The sequence below is a fragment of the Phoenix dactylifera genome, chromosome 8 (assembly GCF_051530095.1).
Source record: "Phoenix dactylifera cultivar Ajwa chromosome 8, Ajwa_hap1_PhDact_Kaust_v1.1, whole genome shotgun sequence".
Lineage (NCBI taxonomy): Eukaryota > Viridiplantae > Streptophyta > Magnoliopsida > Arecales > Arecaceae > Phoenix > Phoenix dactylifera.
Window position 1 is genome coordinate 2,207,625 of NC_143197.1, and position 18,805 is coordinate 2,226,429.

At 35.3% G+C, this 18,805-nt stretch overlaps 1 protein-coding gene across 7 annotated transcripts; it reads left to right on the top strand.

Moving 5' to 3' along the window:
• Positions 1–789: 789 nt before the first annotated feature.
• Positions 790–17,983, top strand: LOC103710048 (SET domain-containing protein). Of its 7 annotated transcripts, XR_015967731.1 has the most exons (16): positions 790–1,073; positions 2,325–2,431; positions 2,595–2,658; positions 2,753–2,863; positions 3,020–3,079; positions 5,273–5,380; positions 6,215–6,284; positions 6,544–6,584; positions 6,674–6,754; positions 8,395–8,430; positions 10,885–10,968; positions 13,466–13,599; positions 15,277–15,365; positions 15,465–15,613; positions 16,505–16,620; positions 17,706–17,942. XR_015967731.1 is itself a non-coding variant. In XM_008795645.5 (15 exons), exons 1-15 carry the CDS (start codon positions 939–941, stop codon positions 17,829–17,831), a joined length of 1,395 nt encoding a protein of 464 aa, XP_008793867.3. In that variant the 5' UTR covers positions 790–938; the 3' UTR covers positions 17,832–17,983. The 7 variants fall into 7 exon arrangements, 5 of the variants coding, with proteins under 5 accessions (XP_008793867.3, XP_088558463.1, XP_088558465.1 ...); XR_015967732.1 differs by lacking the exon at positions 16,505–16,620 and having other exon boundaries at positions 13,466–13,603; positions 17,706–17,983; XM_008795645.5 differs by lacking the exon at positions 16,505–16,620 and having other exon boundaries at positions 17,706–17,983.
• The last annotated feature ends 822 nt before the right edge of the window (positions 17,984–18,805 follow it).

The window sequence follows — 18,805 nt, forward strand, 5'->3', positions numbered from 1 at the left end:
ATAATTTGTAAGGTTAGAGAGGGCGAGGGAGAGAGAGAGAGAGAGAGAGAGAGAGATCGATTAACATGTTCATCATTTGAGAAGAGAGCAGTAAAAGGAGCTCATTGGAGGTGAAAATTAATAGAAAAGGGAGAGATCTAAGTGGATGCCACTGGTTGCTTCCTCTTGGCCCTGTGCTTTACTTTCACTATGAATTTGTTTATGTACTTGACATTTATATCAATATATATATATATATATATATATTGATATAAATATGCGTGCGCGTTTAAAATGTTTGGTAGAGGCCAATAACTCCTGATAGTTGCTTTTGGCACGTCCCTTTAAGAATTTATCCATAGAGAAGGCTTAAGATTCTAGTCCTAAGCATCGAGAGTACCAACAGGAAAATATGACTTCTCCATAATATTCGTCATCTTCTAAGTGAATGCATTTCTCATTAAGCCTTTACAGAGAGGCCAACAATACATCAAATTAGGTGGCCATATATGCGGCTCATCATTCAGGCAATTTTATCTAAGTGGACTAGGTAAAAATAATTGCACACCAAAAAAAAGAACAAATTAGTAGAAAATATTTTATCAAGAAAAAAAAAAGGTAACATGCATTATTGATGTGTAACATTCAAACTAGTCACACGCAATTATTTATACGTTCTGAATATCAAAAATTCAAAACCATACCAAGTTGCTCAATAGCGTTATAACCGTTAATCGGCGGAGGAAAATTAACGGCCATTTACGCTGTTATTGAAACACCGTTAACCCTCGTTGCGAGAGTACTAGACCCGCCCGCCGCGTGCCGAGTACGCGAGCTGACTCACCCGACCCGGACCCCTGCAAGCAAATTGCTTGCTCCTCAGCCTAATACCACCGCTCGTCATCTCTCTTTGTTCGCGGCGACTCCGTTCTCACAGCCGCAGTAGCACCGGAAAGCGAATGCGGTTCGGGTCTCGAATCGCTCATCTCCGCTCCCACCTTCCCCTCCCTTTCCCACTCTCTCCGCCTTCTTACACTCGCTGCAAGCTTTCCCATTCCGCCGCCGCCGCCTCCGCCTCCGCCGCCGCGTCGAAGGTTCGTTTCATCAGCCCTTCTTTTTTTCTTCTTCTTCTCGTTCTTGCTTTTGCGACACCTAGATTTCTTTATTTCTTTATTTCTTTATTTCTTTTGGGAGCTGAATCTTTTTATTAAGAGATTGCAATAACCGAATTTTCTTGGTATTTAGTCGGTCTCTTTTTTCCTTCTCTCGATCATTAATTGGGTAGAAAACCGGGAATTTGATCTCACAGCTATCCTGCAACACGAGTTTTCTAACTACAAGAAGACAGAATGGACGGTTTCTTGATCTTGGGGCAATTTACATTATTCGACCTAAAATTCCAGACGAGGTTGACAAAATCACTGGATTGTGTTTTCTTGCGATCCTTCAGTTACAGTTCTGTCAGTCATATATCCTGCGATGTTTGGCATGCCGTTATTTCGATTAGATAATGTAAACCCCCAAACATGAGGGTCCACATCCAAGAAATCAATATGGTTAACGTTGCTCAGAAACAAAAAGTATAAGAGTAGCAAACTATGATGTTGTGGCTCAATTTATTGTTTTTCTGCGTAGTCTTTGGGTTTAAGGATCTTGCCACTTAATCATTTTTAAATGAATGAAAATATCTTTGACAGTGCCGTCGATATCTGATATCAACATCCATACACACTAAACTTACAAATTCATAATAAATTCAGGGAACAGATGCCAGTTATGTATACAAACCATAAATTTGCTGAATAGATTTCTTGACTGAAAGATTTATTTTCATTTTTTGTGAAGAATTTGTCTCCTTATGTGGTTGTAACTCCCAAAAAGGTGGCAAGTATCTTGCATACAAAATTATGTATTACTGAAAATACCTTTTAAAAACTATCTTGCAAACCTGAATTCCTCTTTTAAATTTTTTAAAAAATAACTTTTAAAATTTTCGAGGTTATATTCTTTCCACTTCTTAATTGTGCCCTTTCTAGCTCCTTACGTCTCAACCACCATTTTTTCCCCTTTTAGGTGTGCTGCAAATGCTCATCTATCATCTATATTTAATCTCTTTTTCTGCAGTATTTTTTCCTTTTTTTGAATTTGTGTGGTTTGAACAAATTACTGATTAAAACTTGTGACTCAATATTTGATTCTCATGCCTGTGTCCTGAAGATATGTTTGAATCACAATGTTTTAAAAAGAGTATGATTCTTTGTGGTAAACTATTCAAAATCTAAAGATCTCTGTTCGCATTATGTGGAAAGTGTTTTCTGATTTTCTTTTTCTCCAACCCTTTTTAGGACTGCCAGTTAAAAGAAGAAAGCAATGAGTTCTTGTCATGGTTGCAGAAAAAGGCGGGTGTTGAGATATCCTCCATGCTATCAATTGGAAATTCTGTCTATGGCAGGTTTTTTTTCTAAAGAAAATATTTACTCAGCTTGTCTGTTTCTTTAGCTTCCTTACAAGCATCTTACTTAGAGTACTATTTTCTTTCTATTTTGAAATCCATTCTGTGTCCAAGTTTTATCACTGAATGCCAGCATCACAAAATGGCTGTTTTCCAATTGCAGATCACTGTTTGCATCAAAATACATAAGAGCTGGGGACTGTATTTTGAAGGTTCCTTACAATGTTGTAAGTTCCTGATTGACTTTTACAAATATTTCAGCGTGTATCTTTCATTGTTTGGAAACATCAGGAAGGACATCCTTGCTTGTAAATTATGCAGCAAATGACTTCAGATAGATTCCCTTCAGAAATTGAGCCATTTCTTGTTCATGATGTTGGAAATATATCACGACTTGCTGTAGTTCTTCTAGCGGAGCAGAAACTGGGTCAGGTATCAATCCCTGAAATATATCCTGAGCTTATCAAATCTCACAAAGTTTGATCTATTGTTAGGGAATTTGTGCTCCATGCAGTCATGGAATTAAATTTGCTATACCTGTGAATCACGAACAACCGCAAATTTTATTGTCCTTTTCTTTCTGTGCAGAATTCTGGATGGGCAACATATATTAGCAATCTTCCTCGTAAGGATGAGATGCATAACACGGTACATATATATATTTTGAGTTGAAAGACAATACGAAGTGCTAAGATACTCAGAAGGGAATTGCAAATTTGTTTGCTTCCACAATGCTTGTTGCTTTAGAGTTTAGAATGTTGACTACATTTTCTGCTCCATTTGATTTTATTTTCCCTTTCTACATAGTTCTGCAAGATGCCTTTTTCAATAGCAATAGAATTCCACCTAAGAAAAGGCGACACTATAAGCTATTAATGAGGAGAATGCCTGATTTTTTTGCTTCATGCAAAATGAAGAGGATGAAGTTATGTCAATACAAGTTGAAATTAACCATATTGATTGCTAGCAGAGAAAGTTTTGTTTTGGAAGGATTATGTCCTGGTAAAGATGAACTTCAGGAACAAGTTTAATCTCATAATCTTGCTCACATTTGTGGACTGTTGTGTTGTGGGTTTTTTTTGCAAGGCCATAAACCACAATACATTAAGATTTATCTTTTTCTGTAAGATTTGAAGAAGTTATCTTTAGCTACGTCTCTACCTGACATCAGTTTTCCATTGCTTAGCAAACACTCAATTTGATGATGATAATTAGGATTATGCTAATGATATCTGCAAGTGCTTACGTTCATCTTAGTTTGGTTTGCTTTATAGTCAAAAGTTAGATATGGATTTTGTGGAGCTGTAGTTTGTAAGTGATATAGGTTGAGACTTCATATTTACTACGAGTCACACCATGGCATATTTAAGTTGATCAAAGGAATGAAACATAAAATCATAAATCTCTCTCTCTCTCTCTCTCTCTCTCTATATATATATATATATATATTGTTATCAAATATATAAAGGGCGAGCCTTGGCACAATAATAAAGTTGCTTCACTATGACTTGGGTGTCGCGGATTTGAAATACAGAAACAACCTCTTCGAATGTAGGGGTAAGGTTGTGTGCATCTGACCCTCTCCAGATTTTGCAATGGTGGGAGCCTCATACTCTATGATGCCCTTCTTATTCTTATCATATATATATATATATATGCATATAGAATGCAAGTTTAATGAGAATAGAAATGAAGACATAATATCATTTAAGATTAATGAACAAGAGATATCACAATGTGATCGATTTCATTATTTAGGATATATTATACATAATAAGCAGGAGATAGATGAAGATATATGTAATAGAATTAGGGTTGATTGGATGAAGTGGTGAGGTGGATCTAGAAAATCATATGATAGATGTATAACTTGGAGACTTAAGCGAAAGTTTTATATAACAACAGTAAGGCCTGCAATGTTGTATGGCTTAGAGTTCTACGCAATAGGGACAATATATGAAAACAAATTGAGTTTGGCATAAATGAGAATGTTAAGATGGATGTGTGGCAAAACTAGGAAGAATATATTAATAAATGAATATATAAGAGGAGCTATAAGAGTTGCCCAAACTAAGGACAAAGTGATGGAAAATCAATTAAAATGGTATGGATATGTACAATGATGATATGAAGAGACTCTTATAAGGAGAGGTGCTTTAGTTTATGTTGAAAGTTACAGGAAGGATGAGGAAGATCTAATTTAACATGGATGGAGGTTGTGAGGAAGGATATGAAGAAATATGGAATAATATCAAAGTTGGCCTTAAATAGGAATACCCGGCGAATGATGATCCATAAAGCTGACGCCGTATAGTTGGAAAAATGATTGATGATTATGATTATGATTATATAGGTTATGTATGTGTGTGCATGTATTTGTGTTACTTAACAAGGAATGATGTAATTGAAGATTTTATTCTATAACTTTGATATTTACTTTGGCTACCTCTGTATTCTAGGCATATGTGGTATTACAATGAGATCTGAAAGAAGTATTAGATGTATGTTTTGCAAATCTATTAGGCCTTCATGCGGAAGCCAGCCTTCTCTCTAGATATGGTATTCCCTAAAAGGAGAAAGCTTTCCCATTTAGACCACTAGATTCCTAGTACTAAAAAGATACAATACATGTACATCATCATTACTATAATGGTTTTCTTCTTTATATTTCGCACTTGTGTTATAGGGTGACATATAAATGTTTTGAAAGTTGCCACTTATTGATTTGCAATGTACTTGTTTTTCTATAACATCTTTTTTGCCACTGCTTCTGTTTAAGTTTTTAAAATTAAATGACATTTTTGTGAGTACTTACGGTAAATTGTATTCAAATCATTTCAGATATTCTGGAGTAAAGATGAACTGGAGATGATTCGTTCCAGCCCAGTATATCAAGAAACTTTCGACAAAAAGGCTTACATTGTGAAGGAATTTTCGGCGCTTAGACCAGTTTGTATCATCTTAAGAACCTGTTAATTTAGATTGTTAGCTAATTTGTGATCATTTATTTATTCAATTATAAAGTATAGATGCTGGAATAAGATTCTTCCTTCATAAATAAATGGTGTTAAAAGAATATTCAGAGCTCAAGTCTACTGTTGCCTACAAACTCTTTTCCCTTCTCATGATAACTTTACAGGATATCATATTCTAGTTATATATCCTTTTAATTTGTGGTCCAAATCTTCTGCAGAACACATTTCTGACACAAATTATGTGCCTCTTCTGTTCTGTAAGAATATGGTAGTTAACTATCAGTTTGTTGCTTGAAGCATTTCTTTGTAAAGTTGCTTCTAGATGCTATCTGTCTATTTTTTTGGGTAAAATTGTATTATTTAAGAACTTTGTGTTTCTTTATCTTCCCAAACCCTCATTGTTTTGTTTCACACTGTATTTTAAAAGGAAAGCTAATATTACTCATTTTCTAAGGGTATTTAGTTGTTAACTGTACATATCGTGCAGGCTCACCTATAACTTCATAACTTGTGAAAGTTGTCTGATTGTTTTAACTTTTACAGGTTTCATACAATCTAGTAAACTCTTAAGATAATCTGAATATAGTTTTCTAGTTTTAATACCTTCATATACTTGGAAGATTGATTCATCTGTCTGTAGTAGGCTATCTTGGTTTACTGCCATTTCATTTTTCCACTATGCCTCTTTTGTTAGTAATTAACAAGATAGTTGACAAGCATGTGTTATTTATGATCTTTTTCATCCTAGTTCATATCCTTTCTTTGTTTGGTTAGTCATATTCTTTATGTTTGACTTTTTTTTTGCTAGGCTCTGGAACATTTTCCCCAGACCTTTGGTGATGTTCGATTGGAGGACTTCATGCATGCATATGCTTTGGGTATGTTTCAGCTGGACCTTGCAAGGCTTTCTATTATCACCTATAACTAGCAAGCATTCTATATGAGTCTATTTAGTCTTTAAAATCTATCTTTTCTATCTCTGTATGGTTATTTTCAAGCTCTTTGTGAATATTCTTTTGAATTTAAAATACTACTTAACAATTTTATCTTTTTTAATTGGTATTTGTGTGATTTTTTTATTTATCTTATGCCAATAAGTTCGAATTGTAAACTAGTAAGTTTGATGGTACCTCACAGTTACATCTCGAGCATGGGCGACCTCGAAGGGCATATATTTGGTATGCTTTTTGTGGTAAAACTTATTACTAAAAAGTTACACCTATTGTATGCTTTCTTTCACATTCTCAATCTGATTAGTTGCTTTTAGATTCCATTTGCAGATTTTCTCAATCATGATGGCACTTCTGATGCAATTTTACTAAGTGATGAAGATAACAAAATTTCTGAGGTACATCTCTCTTACTTTGTATTTGGCAGAACATATTTCTACATGAGGTTCCCTTTTGCTGTACTATGCATGCTTTCCTTCTGTTATACTTGTATAGATGTGCTTTTGGAGAATATCTTATGATAAGTATGCTTTGTCATGGCGTCAGAAAAAAAAAAAACATGCTTTGAACATAAAAAGGAGATACTTCAAATTATCTTCATTGCAAAAATTATCTTACCTATTAGATATTTTTTTTTCTTTTTGTTTCTTAGTTCCAAATTAGGTAGATCTAGGCTTGATTTTTCTTGTCCATTCTACATCCACTCAAGAACTCATGTAAGTCATTTTTCTTTTTTACTTCTTGGAGCATTTAGTTATTGTGCACTTTGAACTTTATAGACTATAAGCACATTTATGACCTTTCTCTTAATACATATGTATGTACATACATTATATATATATATATATATATATATATATATATATATATATATATATATATATATATATATATATATATATATATACATATTATACTTCTTTTATCAATGAAATACATGTTGAAACTTAAAAAGAGCATACTGCATTTATTTAGTGGAGTTTGTGAATGGGAGGAGGTGCTCAAGAACATAAGAGCCATTAATTGATCATGTATTCTAATTTTCCTCAATGAGTATGCGAAAGATGCTAAGATGATCACAATAAGGGAAGTTTTATGAATGAAAGGACTTATCTCTGTTGAGCATCATCCCCAAATTTTCTATGATTCAACCACTTGAAATGAATTGTTGTGTTGGAAGAATCTGGAATTATCTAGGCTTTATTAGGGTTTACGTTGCTCTCACCGCTATTCTAGTATTCTTTTGTACATCTAGTTACGATGTTGTCTGTTGTATACTTCTAGTTTGTGTGAGGAAGGAATTAACAATCTAATATTTGCTTAACATTGCATAAACATTAGTGGACATTCCTTAAAGGAAACTTTTTATGAAGAAATTCTCCATTACTCCATGTAATAGTTAATGTTAATTTACTCCATGCTTTTACTGGCAATATCAAATATTAATAAATTAGAGTATGCAAAGCAAGGATTTAAGGAACCAATTAAAGTGGCAACACATGAAGTGGAACATTGATGTCAGTACAATTACTTTCTCTGGAAACTTTTACGAGGTTCAAATTAATGGGTGGGCCATTTAGTGATTCAATGGTATCTTAAGCATATGTCAAAGAATGTCATGTCACTTAGAAAAGTCACACAAGTCCTCTAAAACTTGAGTTCAAACAGTTTGAAAAATTAATATAGAAAAATGACATATGTCATTTCCGAGGATCCTTACTGCATCCTTAATCAAGTAATGGATTCACTAAATGATCATCCCCTGAAAGTAGATTGACTAGATTATTCTGTTTCTTGTTTTGGGTGCCTCAGTCTAGAAAGAGCTAATTCATGATCTGGCATCGTGTTTACTCTAAAACCTGTTGCACTGTTTCACGGTTCACCTCTATGGGCCAACCTCAATTTAATTATGGATTTTTTGGATGATTGATCGCTCTATTTGATGCTTAATTATTTTTTATAACTGTCAGTATATTTAAAAATATGAAATTGGATGTTTCATTTCTGAATGGCAAATTTGCGATGCTGTTCTATGCAGGTTATTGTTGACCGAGATTATGATATTGGTGAACAGGTCATAGCATATCTAAATGAATCTATTTGAAATTTCTTTGTTTATATGTGCTCTGCTGTTGAGAAATATCATAGAAGGCTATATAATATTATGGCTTGAGCGAATGTGAAAAATTACATCTAGTCATTATTTTTAGCTCCTGCCATTTAGCCTTTTAGTCCAGTGCCTATTGTTTGAATTGCTTTCTTTTTTGAATTTCATTATTGAAAATACTCTTGTCTAATCCAAAAATTGCCGAACCGGTACCGGGTGCCGTACCGGTTGGCGTCTGGTCCGATTCGGTACCGGTTCGGACCGGACCGAGTCAGTCCGAATCGGTCGCAAAAAATGCCACAGCGCGGCCACAACGCGGCGCGCGCCCGGACTTGATGCGAACTGACCGGTTCGCACCGAGTCCTAGCCGAACCGAATGGAACTGGTCTAGTTTGATTTGGTTCGCTCTTGTACTGGTGAGGCCGGAACCGTTTTATATGCTCGAACCGACCTGGTCAGAACCGGGCGGTTTGTTTTTGCCTGAACCGGGCGGTACGGCCCGATTCGATATTTCTTGGTCTGATCCTAGTGTATTTTAAGGCATCATCAACAAACAAGGTGTTGCTTGGTCTTCAGTACATCAGATTTACCATTTATGTACAATACCTCATTTGCTTTATATGTATCCTGTGTTGTCTCTAATATTCATGCAAGATGTCGTCCTTTGAAGTGAAAGTTTTCATGCAATATGTTATAACTGTTAGCCCTTGAAAAATAAACAAAACATTTATTGGTTGTTTGAAGTTTTTTTTCTTCAATTTTGATGTGTGCACATGGGCAGGCACATACAAAGTTCCTGTTGCTCATGGGGCCAGAGTACCAAGCAAAAAAGATTACTTCACCATGGAAATGACCAGAATGCCCTAACATGTATTTACATAGAAAATACAAAACATGGTGGCACTTCTACCGTTCAACAATTACAAGAATTTACTCTGACTGTTGTATCCCCAAACAAACACAGATTTATATTGTATGCATGTATGAATGTCTTTGTTCATATGGCTGCAATCAGTGGGACTTAGAAATCTCATTTCTCCACCACCACCACCAAAAAAGGAAGAAAAAGAAGAAAACCCAGCCCTCAAAAAAGAGCAAAAAAAAAAAAAGAGAACACCTTGCAACTCAATTATCCGTTCCTTTCACAACTCACCCCTTCCTTTGTTGGCATCCTTCAAATTCACCCCATCTCGCAATCCCATTTAGGTAGTGGCAGTGGCTGCAGGGTGGGGGCAAATTAAAAAGAGGAAGAAGGGGACAAGGGGGTGTAGACTAGTGTTTGACGCCAGTGGGAAGTTGAGACTTGCCCAGGATGAGGGTAGAGAGGGGAAGAGTGTAAGGTGGGGAGTAGAGTTAGATCAAGAGGGGGGAAGATCTGAAGAAGCCAGCTGGGGTTCTTTTTCTTTTTGGCCCTGACCAAAAGTCTCAAATCGATAAGAAGGTTTACAGTGGAGTTACAAGTTATTTTTTTTTATTGTAAGAGGATCTGACCAAAAGTCTCAAATCGATAAGAAGGTTTACAGTGGAGTTACAAGTTTGTTATTTTTTTTATTGTAAGAGGATTGGATCAGATGAATAGTAAAATGAGGTTACAAATCATTTTTTCTAAACAATGGAATGGTCAATATCTCCTAATTTTTGTGAATAGAACAACCTAAAGTCAGAAATTATTTTGGCCTTGCATCCAATATTCTAGTGGAGGTGTAAACAATTATTTACATTTTCATGTGTTAATAAATCATAAACTCTTATTGATACTGAGAAAACAAAGGGAAGATTTTTAGCAGTTCTGCACAACTTTATTTTACTTTGCTTTGTTTCACATTTAAACTAATTTCCTTGCATTGGCATTTGATTAACTATAGTGTGCTTTGTGTTTTAATTAAATGATACTTGTGGATTATTATTTGATACTACTTGTTAGTTATTTTTATGCTTTTAATCAATGTTGAAAAGTAACTAGATTTCATAGAATAGAACATGATTATAGGATTTCAGTTTGTCATGTCATCTAATCTTATGTTTATAACTATTTTTGAGATCTCAAGTTGCTGCCGTGGAAATTTCGTTGTATTTGAGGGTATCCAGTTCCACGATAGGGCATGCTGCAGCTGATCATGCTTTTATGAATTCGTCCTTGTTGCCACTTCTATAAGCATCAATATTGGTATCCTGCAATCGGTCATCATGTTCATGTTGTGTATCACCATATTCCCAAATATGTCTTATTCAAGTTCTGTTATGTTGCCTATATATGCTTTAGAAAAATGTGTAGGAATAATCACATGGGTTTAAGGTAGTACTAGAATTGGCTGTGTTTTTGTTCTTATTGGTACTGGTGAGTCTTTGCAGCTTTGAATGAATATATATCTGTGTACTCATTATAATTGAGATTGGACAAAATCCTGATTGCATTTTCAGGTAATGATTAGATATGGGAAGTTCTCTAATGCTACACTTTTGCTGGACTTCGGTTTTACTCTTCCATATAACACTTATGATCAGGTTGTATTCCAGCTTTACTTGTTGAAACATCTGTTATGCTAAGCAATCTGATTAGATGAGTTTCAGATTTACTTCGAACCTATAGCATGTTCCTTCTTATATGTCATGCCTGATTTAATCTGCATTAGGTTTTATTAAGCTTTTGATTGCACTAATGACGATATATATCGTGCTGTTCATTCTGCAATTACATGTATGTAATGCCTTTTTAGAAGTAATTCAACTTTTGAAGTTCATTTTATAGCTTTCCATCAACATTTTCTTTAGACCCTTTTGCTGATATAGAGCCATAAGTATCAAAATATGAGATGAGATAAACCTAGAAGTGAGTACCATTGGAAACTTACCTAACAAACGTACAAGAAGCTTTATTAAGGCATTAAGTAAGATGCTCTGGGTTCAAATGAAGCACATAGATATTTGCAGAAAATTTGTGGGAGAACCTATGGTTCTTGTTGAAGAAAAACAGCTTCGATCAGTTATATAAATTGAAAATATATCAGCTATCATCAAGTCAAATTCATGCCATTAAGCAGTCAGAAATGATCGCGGATATGATCATGGATAACTTCTCTTCATTTTTTGGGAAGTGTATTTTTGGGGTTGTTTAATTGCTTGGTCAATTGTCCTAAACTTTGCATTGAAGGTGAAGAATATGCTTGGCTTTTGTTTTGACTTGGAATGGTTTTTTGAGATAAGGGTATAAGTGCATTCTAAATATAGGTACAGGCTGAACAATATTTTAGTAATCAAGAAGAGTGGCATTAGCTCTAGTCTCTGTGATGGATATTCTTCAGTTATTTGGGTTCACATCTGAGGTCACATAAGTTCTTCTCATACTCACATTATTCTGTAGATTATTGAAAAGTTTTCAAACCAATCGTGATGTCCTTTCTGGAAGCATTGTTCTTTGAAATGTTTCTGAATGGTAGTGATAAAATGTTTTCCAAGTATTAAATAATTGATGCTATTTATTATTTGTGGTATTGACATCTTTTATTGTTGATTTTATCTCTTGCATGTTGTTTTAGCATGAATTTCATAAGGTATTGCTACTTTTTTACATCTTTATTGATTTACTAATTTTTTGTTAAATGCTTTTTTCCCTGAACTTTAATAAAATTGTCCTGACTGAATATGAAACTTCTAGAAAGATGTGATTCCATTTCTTTTCAACATATCACACAAAAGCGATCCCTTTCCATGGCACACAAGTGTACCCATTGGAGTCTCATTCTACAGTAGTGCTTTCTTCTTGGTCTTCAAAGTTGTCCTGCCACCTCCCGCTTGAGGGTTTGAAGGTTGGTTTTCCTGAAGGTAATAAACTCCTATTTATGACAGGAAGAAACCATTAAGTGCAATGCACTTATATTAAATAGGGAATAGAGATATCTGAGAAGGAGATTCCATGCCAAAGTTGGTGCTATATCAGTAAAAGATTCCCCAAATAATTCTTTAATTTTCCCGTCTTGACTTTTTCTGGATGACCCAATTATTTTGGTTGATTACTATACAAGAAAGCACAGTGGACTTGTGGATTTAATTTAATTTTTGATGCTTTTCATTGTATGATATCTCACAAAAAATTGTCGCGGTCATATCCAAAAAAGAAATTAGAAGTATACAGGTTTGGTTGAAAATTTGTTTGCAGCTTGTCTAGTTGCTTCATGTGCGTAACATTAGCAGAGAGGATATTGTTGGGACAATTATTTAAAAAAGCCAGAAGAACATGATAGTGTTACAAAGGAGACCTGGGAGTAGCAAAGCAAAAGCAAGAAATGAAAGAAATGAACTGTGGATATCAAAAGTTGAAGATGACATCAGTCAAGAAGGGATATGGTTTTTGGTCAAAAGGTTCGACATTTGCTAGCATAACTAGAGCTGGATGGATTCACTGAAAAGAAAAGGATGCAAAGTCTGCAAAACAATAACAAAACATTTGTGAATAAAGCCGATGATCTATTAAATGACATGATGGATATATTTTTAGTGTGCCTTTCTAGGTAAATTCGACATGTCTACATGAAGTTGTCTCCATTAGACTTTTGAGTTGTTGCACTTCTCGTACCATATAATTGGAGATCTATTAAACATTTGTATATTAAGAAGTTTCACTAGAAGTCATAGCTACTGATGGTGAAAACAAGTGTACCTTCAAGGAAAACTGCTTGGCTTTTAATTCAACATATGAAAAAAACTCCATGCTGGTCCATATCTATTCTAACTTATGAGTTACCTTGAGATTGGTTGAAATTTTATATCAACTGCATCCTCCTTGATATCTAAGATCTAACTCCTTCAGTGTCTATATTTCTTATGATTTCAGTGTCTATATTTCTTATGATTTTGCATTTCTGGACTATCATTATCAGCTTTATGTAACCATGATCATCAAAATTGTGAATTTTTCCATTTAGATTATTTGAACCTTTCAATTTGCGTACCTATGCTCTCAGATTTCACTGCATTTAATAGAAGTTATGTCAGTCGATTTCAGGTACAGATTTGGATGGATGCACCATTCCATGACCCTTTGTATCAAATTAAATTGGAACTTCTGCAAAACCATTGCTTACCAAGGATCGTGGATGCTAGTGGTTTCAATAGTTCAAAGAGTTCCTTTGTTATCAAGTTGGTATTAGTTTATGCTTTTCAAATTTTTATTTGTTACACCACTTTAAGATAAAAAATAAAAAATAAAAAATACAATTATTACTGTTTGTATGCAAAGGAAAACTCACCTTTACACGGTATCATATTTAGATATGCTTAAAATGGAATGATGGAGACTTCAAGCGAAATAGATGGTGCTGAAATGCGATTAAGAGTGTTCCATGATTGCTGCAGGCTGAGAGATTACAATCAAGGAGTTTGTTTTACGCTGTCGATAAGGCCTTTCATCTAAAATTTATTAAATAGCTGGACACAGTTTTTGCAGGTTAATTGGTGTCAGTACATTCAAAGGATATTGAGGTGGTTGGATGACAAGAGCTAAATAGGCAGGGTTAAAAGTAGGTACACGGTGAAACCTGCAAGCTGTAAGAGGATCGATATTGTTTATGCATGTGCAATGAACGCCACTGAGTGCCATGGTCAGGTGAAAGCATTTGTCTCATGCCAATAGTTTTATGGGGAATGAAGACCTATAAAAACCTGACGATGTTGTCATATAGAACTCGGAGATAAATGATGAGCATAAATTAGTAATTCACACCAGATGGGTCAAGTACAAATCCTACTATGACATTTATTTCTATCCCAAAGTCAAATTTCCATAAATGATGAATTTTGTTGTATCATAAGAATAATGGTTAAAGCATTCTGTCTAAAGATGATACCAAAGGGATTTGCTAAGGCTTGCTCATCATCTTATTACAATAAAGCCAACAAAGCAGTTAACATATCGAAATATTATATAGCTCAGTGAGGGATAGCTGCCTATCAGAATCATACTGTATGGTCGAAATTGATTTTACAGAAACTCAAGGAATGTATAGAGTGATTCAGATATGAATGGTCTCATTTGAGTTCACTATGAACCAACTTTTAGATGAATGCAGTTGCTCATGTTTTGGAGAAGAACCAGCTATCCGCTACTTAAACCAAGACTCTGTATGTCATGCTAGTTTACCAGAAAATTGCCTATTGGAAGTTCATATCCAAACATCGGCCTACTTAGATGGCTGGTAGTTGACAGCAGTAAGTTGAGCAAGTCATACCAAAATGCTTGCTACCATGATTAATCAGTTGATAGTTACAGAGAAACTAGACTAACATTCACTTAAAATGCGTCAATGGTTTTACTCTTTGAAATGTGTATTACTCCAGGAGGGAATCCTTACTGAAAGTGGCAGCTGGTGAGGTTAAAGATGTTTATGTTAATTGCATGCTAGAAGAAGATTTTGGGAGTTTAAGCTGTGGTTATTTCCATAATAGCTTCATAAATGGTGGGCAGGAATGCAAACATTATAGTCTTCTTTGACAGGTCTTCACTTGATTTCATCAGAATGTACATAGATCCAGGTCTCCCTAAAATTAGAATATTTCATGCAGATACAGTAACAGCTCCATTTTCCTTGGGTAAGCATGCTTATGGTGCTGATTCTTAGGGAAATTCATAAAATTTTGTATTCTTACTTCACTGCAAGCACCTTATTACCGTCAATACTTGGTCATTTTGGAGGTTGTACTTTACACACACACACACACGAATCAAGATGAACATATAGTTGATAATTTTCTATTAATATGCTTAAAATTAGTTAACCACATTCAATTTTTAATACAAATAATGGTATTTGTAATTAGGGAAGTTAAATCTACAAGTGGAAAGGGACAAGGCATCCCCCAGGCTCTCCGTGCATATTGTCGGGTTTTATCTGCTACTTCACTTGAAGGTTGAAAACCTCTCTTTATCACCACAAAGTGTTTCACAAGGAATCATGTAACGGCATTTAATATTATTCTTGTCTGGTTGATGGGATTTTCACATGCAGAACTGAAAGCTTTGACTGTTGAGGCTGCTGAAAATGATGGCAGATTGGCACGACGCACTTTAACCGACAGGGATAGAGAGATTCAGGCTCATCGCATGCTGCTTTCACAATTTATCCCCATGATTGAGGATCACGATGCTGCTCTTAAGGTAAACTCCATTGAAGTTTATATTATGAGATTGAAATTTTATGACTGGCTCTCATGTGTGCCTATCTAGGACTATTGCACTTCTCATTAAATATCTTATAATTGAGTTTAATGACTTATTGGCCATTGATGGACATTAAGATTTGTGCGTAGAAGTTGCTGCGCTTACGAAGTCATTGCATACATACACTTTTCACTCTATCTAGGACTATGGCCAAGAAGTTCACAGCCAAATTTTTAACAAGAACTTTGGAGTCTGCCCCTAGCGTAGGCTGAGGATGAAAATTATGAGTCCACATCATAACCATGTTAAAGTTAACTAAGTATTGAACAGCTAACCATTTATCTTGTTATTACAATTAGCTCAGTGGGTTTGGAATGCAAAGTTGGATGGTGTCCATGCATCTGATGACCACGATCATCTTATCATGGATGGTCTACAATGATTCTGCATAGAAATGTACTAACTATACTCCATCCAATTGTAAATTTGACTCCAGAATGTAACAACCTAGGACCTCACCCAAAATGGCTAGCCAGAAGATATTATTTGGGTTCCTTGATCCTGTATAAGTACTAAAGATCTATCCAGCGAATAACCAATGTGGGACTAAATACACGCCTGCACGGGTCCTGACATACTTCTCTCGTTAAGCCCTGACGTCCTTGTCAGGCTAAGGGTTCAAATTCATTCAAATCTAATCATAAACACTACGATCGGCCCGTGGTCAGCCTCAATGGATCCGTGCTTCAGTGTTCCCTAGTCCACATAAGTTATGAGTCGGGTCTGCTTTAATACCATTTGTAACAACCTAGGATCTCACCCACATGGCTAACTGGAAGGTATTATTTGGGTTTCTTGATTCTGTATAAGTATCTAAGATCTATCCAGCGAATAATCGATGCAGGACTAAACACACGTCCGCACGGGTCCTAACATAGCAAGATCAACTTTAAAATTTGAAGATGCTAACGCCATTTTCTGCACGAAGACCCTTTCATTCTCAGGTGAAAAATAACATTTTACTCTTGATATTGAATTTCTTCATGCAATTTTTCAGCAATTGCACTAAGAAAATCGACATGTGGCTTCTAAGCATGGGGTTACCACTATTCATTGCTAAAAGTATCAACATGGTTTGTGCATGTGTGAATGGCCTTTAAATGATGGAATTTTTTGGATGATGTATTTCAAATAACACGTATTCCAAATCAAGAAAAAAAATTAAAATTTCTATACACTGACATGCATAAATCTTATCACAGTGTTAGCTTTTGTTCCTTCTTCGCCATTCATCCATGGCAGCGGACCCTGAAACAGATGTTTCTCGTAGAATACTTTTGTCTCTTATGAGAGATTACCTTCCATATATTTTGATTAAAATCCCTGCTGTATATAACCAAAATGCCTAGCTTGACTGGATGTGAGGCCATGGGTCTCACATGTAGTGGATGAGGCCATGGGTCTCAATTCCCTTTTAAAGATGCTTTTATTTTAGTATACAGATATCTCTATATAGTTGACAGAGAAAAAAGGACCGATATATGAATTAAAACTGGTTTATATTCAATTATCTTCTTTAAGTCTCCAAGATTAGTAGATTCATGTCCATCTGTCAAATGATTTCTATCTGAATGAATAAAAAACCATGTTCAAAGTTGAAAACCTTGGTTTCTTTTTCTCCCCTGTTGATAACATACTCAGCATCCCTTAGATTACTTTTTTTAATTTTCTTTCTTAAAGATTAATCATGGTGGACTGTCTTCTTGTATGGAATTCATGGGTGGCCTGGTTTGACCCAGAAAATAGGTTAGCTTTCCAATTGGGGGACAAAGAGCATACCCCAGTCAGCACTTGCAAACCTTGTTAGGGTACATTATACACTAGAATGAAGTGCTTAGCGGCACTTAAGGTTTTTTTTTGGAAAAAAAAATAAATTTTATTTTATTTTTTATTTTTAAAATATATATTATTTTTTTTAATTTTTCTCTCTGCAACCATTCAATTATATTGGACAGCATTTTTTATGGTTTGGTCACAGCCTTTTTTTTTCTTTTTTCTTTTTTCTTTTTTTTTCCTCTCTGCGCCATAGGTGCTCGAGTCTTCTAACCAATTTTCTGTTAGAAGACAAATGGCAAAAGATCTCCTCAAGGGCGAGCTTCGAGTTCTGCAGTCTGCATGTGCCTGGCTGACAAATTACTGTGAAAACATATGCTAGAACAGGAACTATTCGATGATTCACTGCTTTAGGATCCACAATCTGTAGCTGTATTCTGTGAAGTATCTCCTATATAATCAGCAGCCATCAAAAGTTGTTATTTGTAACCTACTAGCTTATCCATTTTATTATGTGCATTTGTTCTTTGATTACTGATGTGGTAAAATGATACTGGAGCCCTGACAAAGAGAGCGAAAACTTGACCAATGGTTCATAATAACTGGAACCTCTTCATGGGGTTCACAAGAATCTGAACTAGCACAAGTAATTTCTCTCTGATGGAGGTGACATATCTTCAGGTGAAATATGGGCAACTTAATCTTTGTATTAGAACTGCGACCATCGATCTCTGTTCTCGCTGATAAACAATGCATGGCTGGTGGTACTCACCATGCAGGTGTGATGAGAAATGCAAGGTTTCCTGCTCAAGAAACTTTACCTCTTCTTTTAAACCAAAACTTGACCTCTTCTCTTAAACCAAATAAGTTAGGGCTTTGCAGATGCTTCCATCTAGATCAAATCTTTCCATTTTCCAATTTTGAGAGGTAGTACCTGTGCTCTATCATAAATAAGCGTCCAGTTCAGCAGCAGCATTCCAGGTGGCTGTGGCATCCAAATTTTTACATGAATTTGACTGAAAAAAAAAGGACTTAGAGAGAAGTTGCTCGGTAAATTGCACTAAAGCAAACACTAATTCCAGAGAAAAAAAATCATGCAATAATTTTATAAGTTTTTGTTTGTTTTTTGGCAAGCGAAAATAGACTTTATTTATAGAGGAATGTGGTTGGTACCCAACGACCCATGCCTTAAGGGCACCAGTAAAAAGCTGTAAGGGTCAGTTACACCAGGAACAGAAAGTTACAGAAAAGGCCAGGTTTGTACATCCAAGCAAGATTGCGAAAATCCAAAGGGAAAATAGTAAACAACAGGTCCATATCCTGCAGCTGCGGACGTGCGATAAAGCCATGCATCGG

Excerpts from the sequence above, each read along its gene's own strand:
- LOC103710048 (XM_008795645.5), top strand. The coding sequence starts at position 939 with ATGCGGTTCGGGTCTCGAATCGCTCATCTCCGCTCCCACCTTCCCCTC. Across the intron at positions 6,755-8,394 it reads AAGATAACAAAATTTCTGAG|GTTATTGTTGACCGAGATTA; the intron begins GTACATCTCTCT and ends TGTTCTATGCAG. Across the intron at positions 10,969-13,465 it reads CATATAACACTTATGATCAG|GTACAGATTTGGATGGATGC; the intron begins GTTGTATTCCAG and ends AGTCGATTTCAG.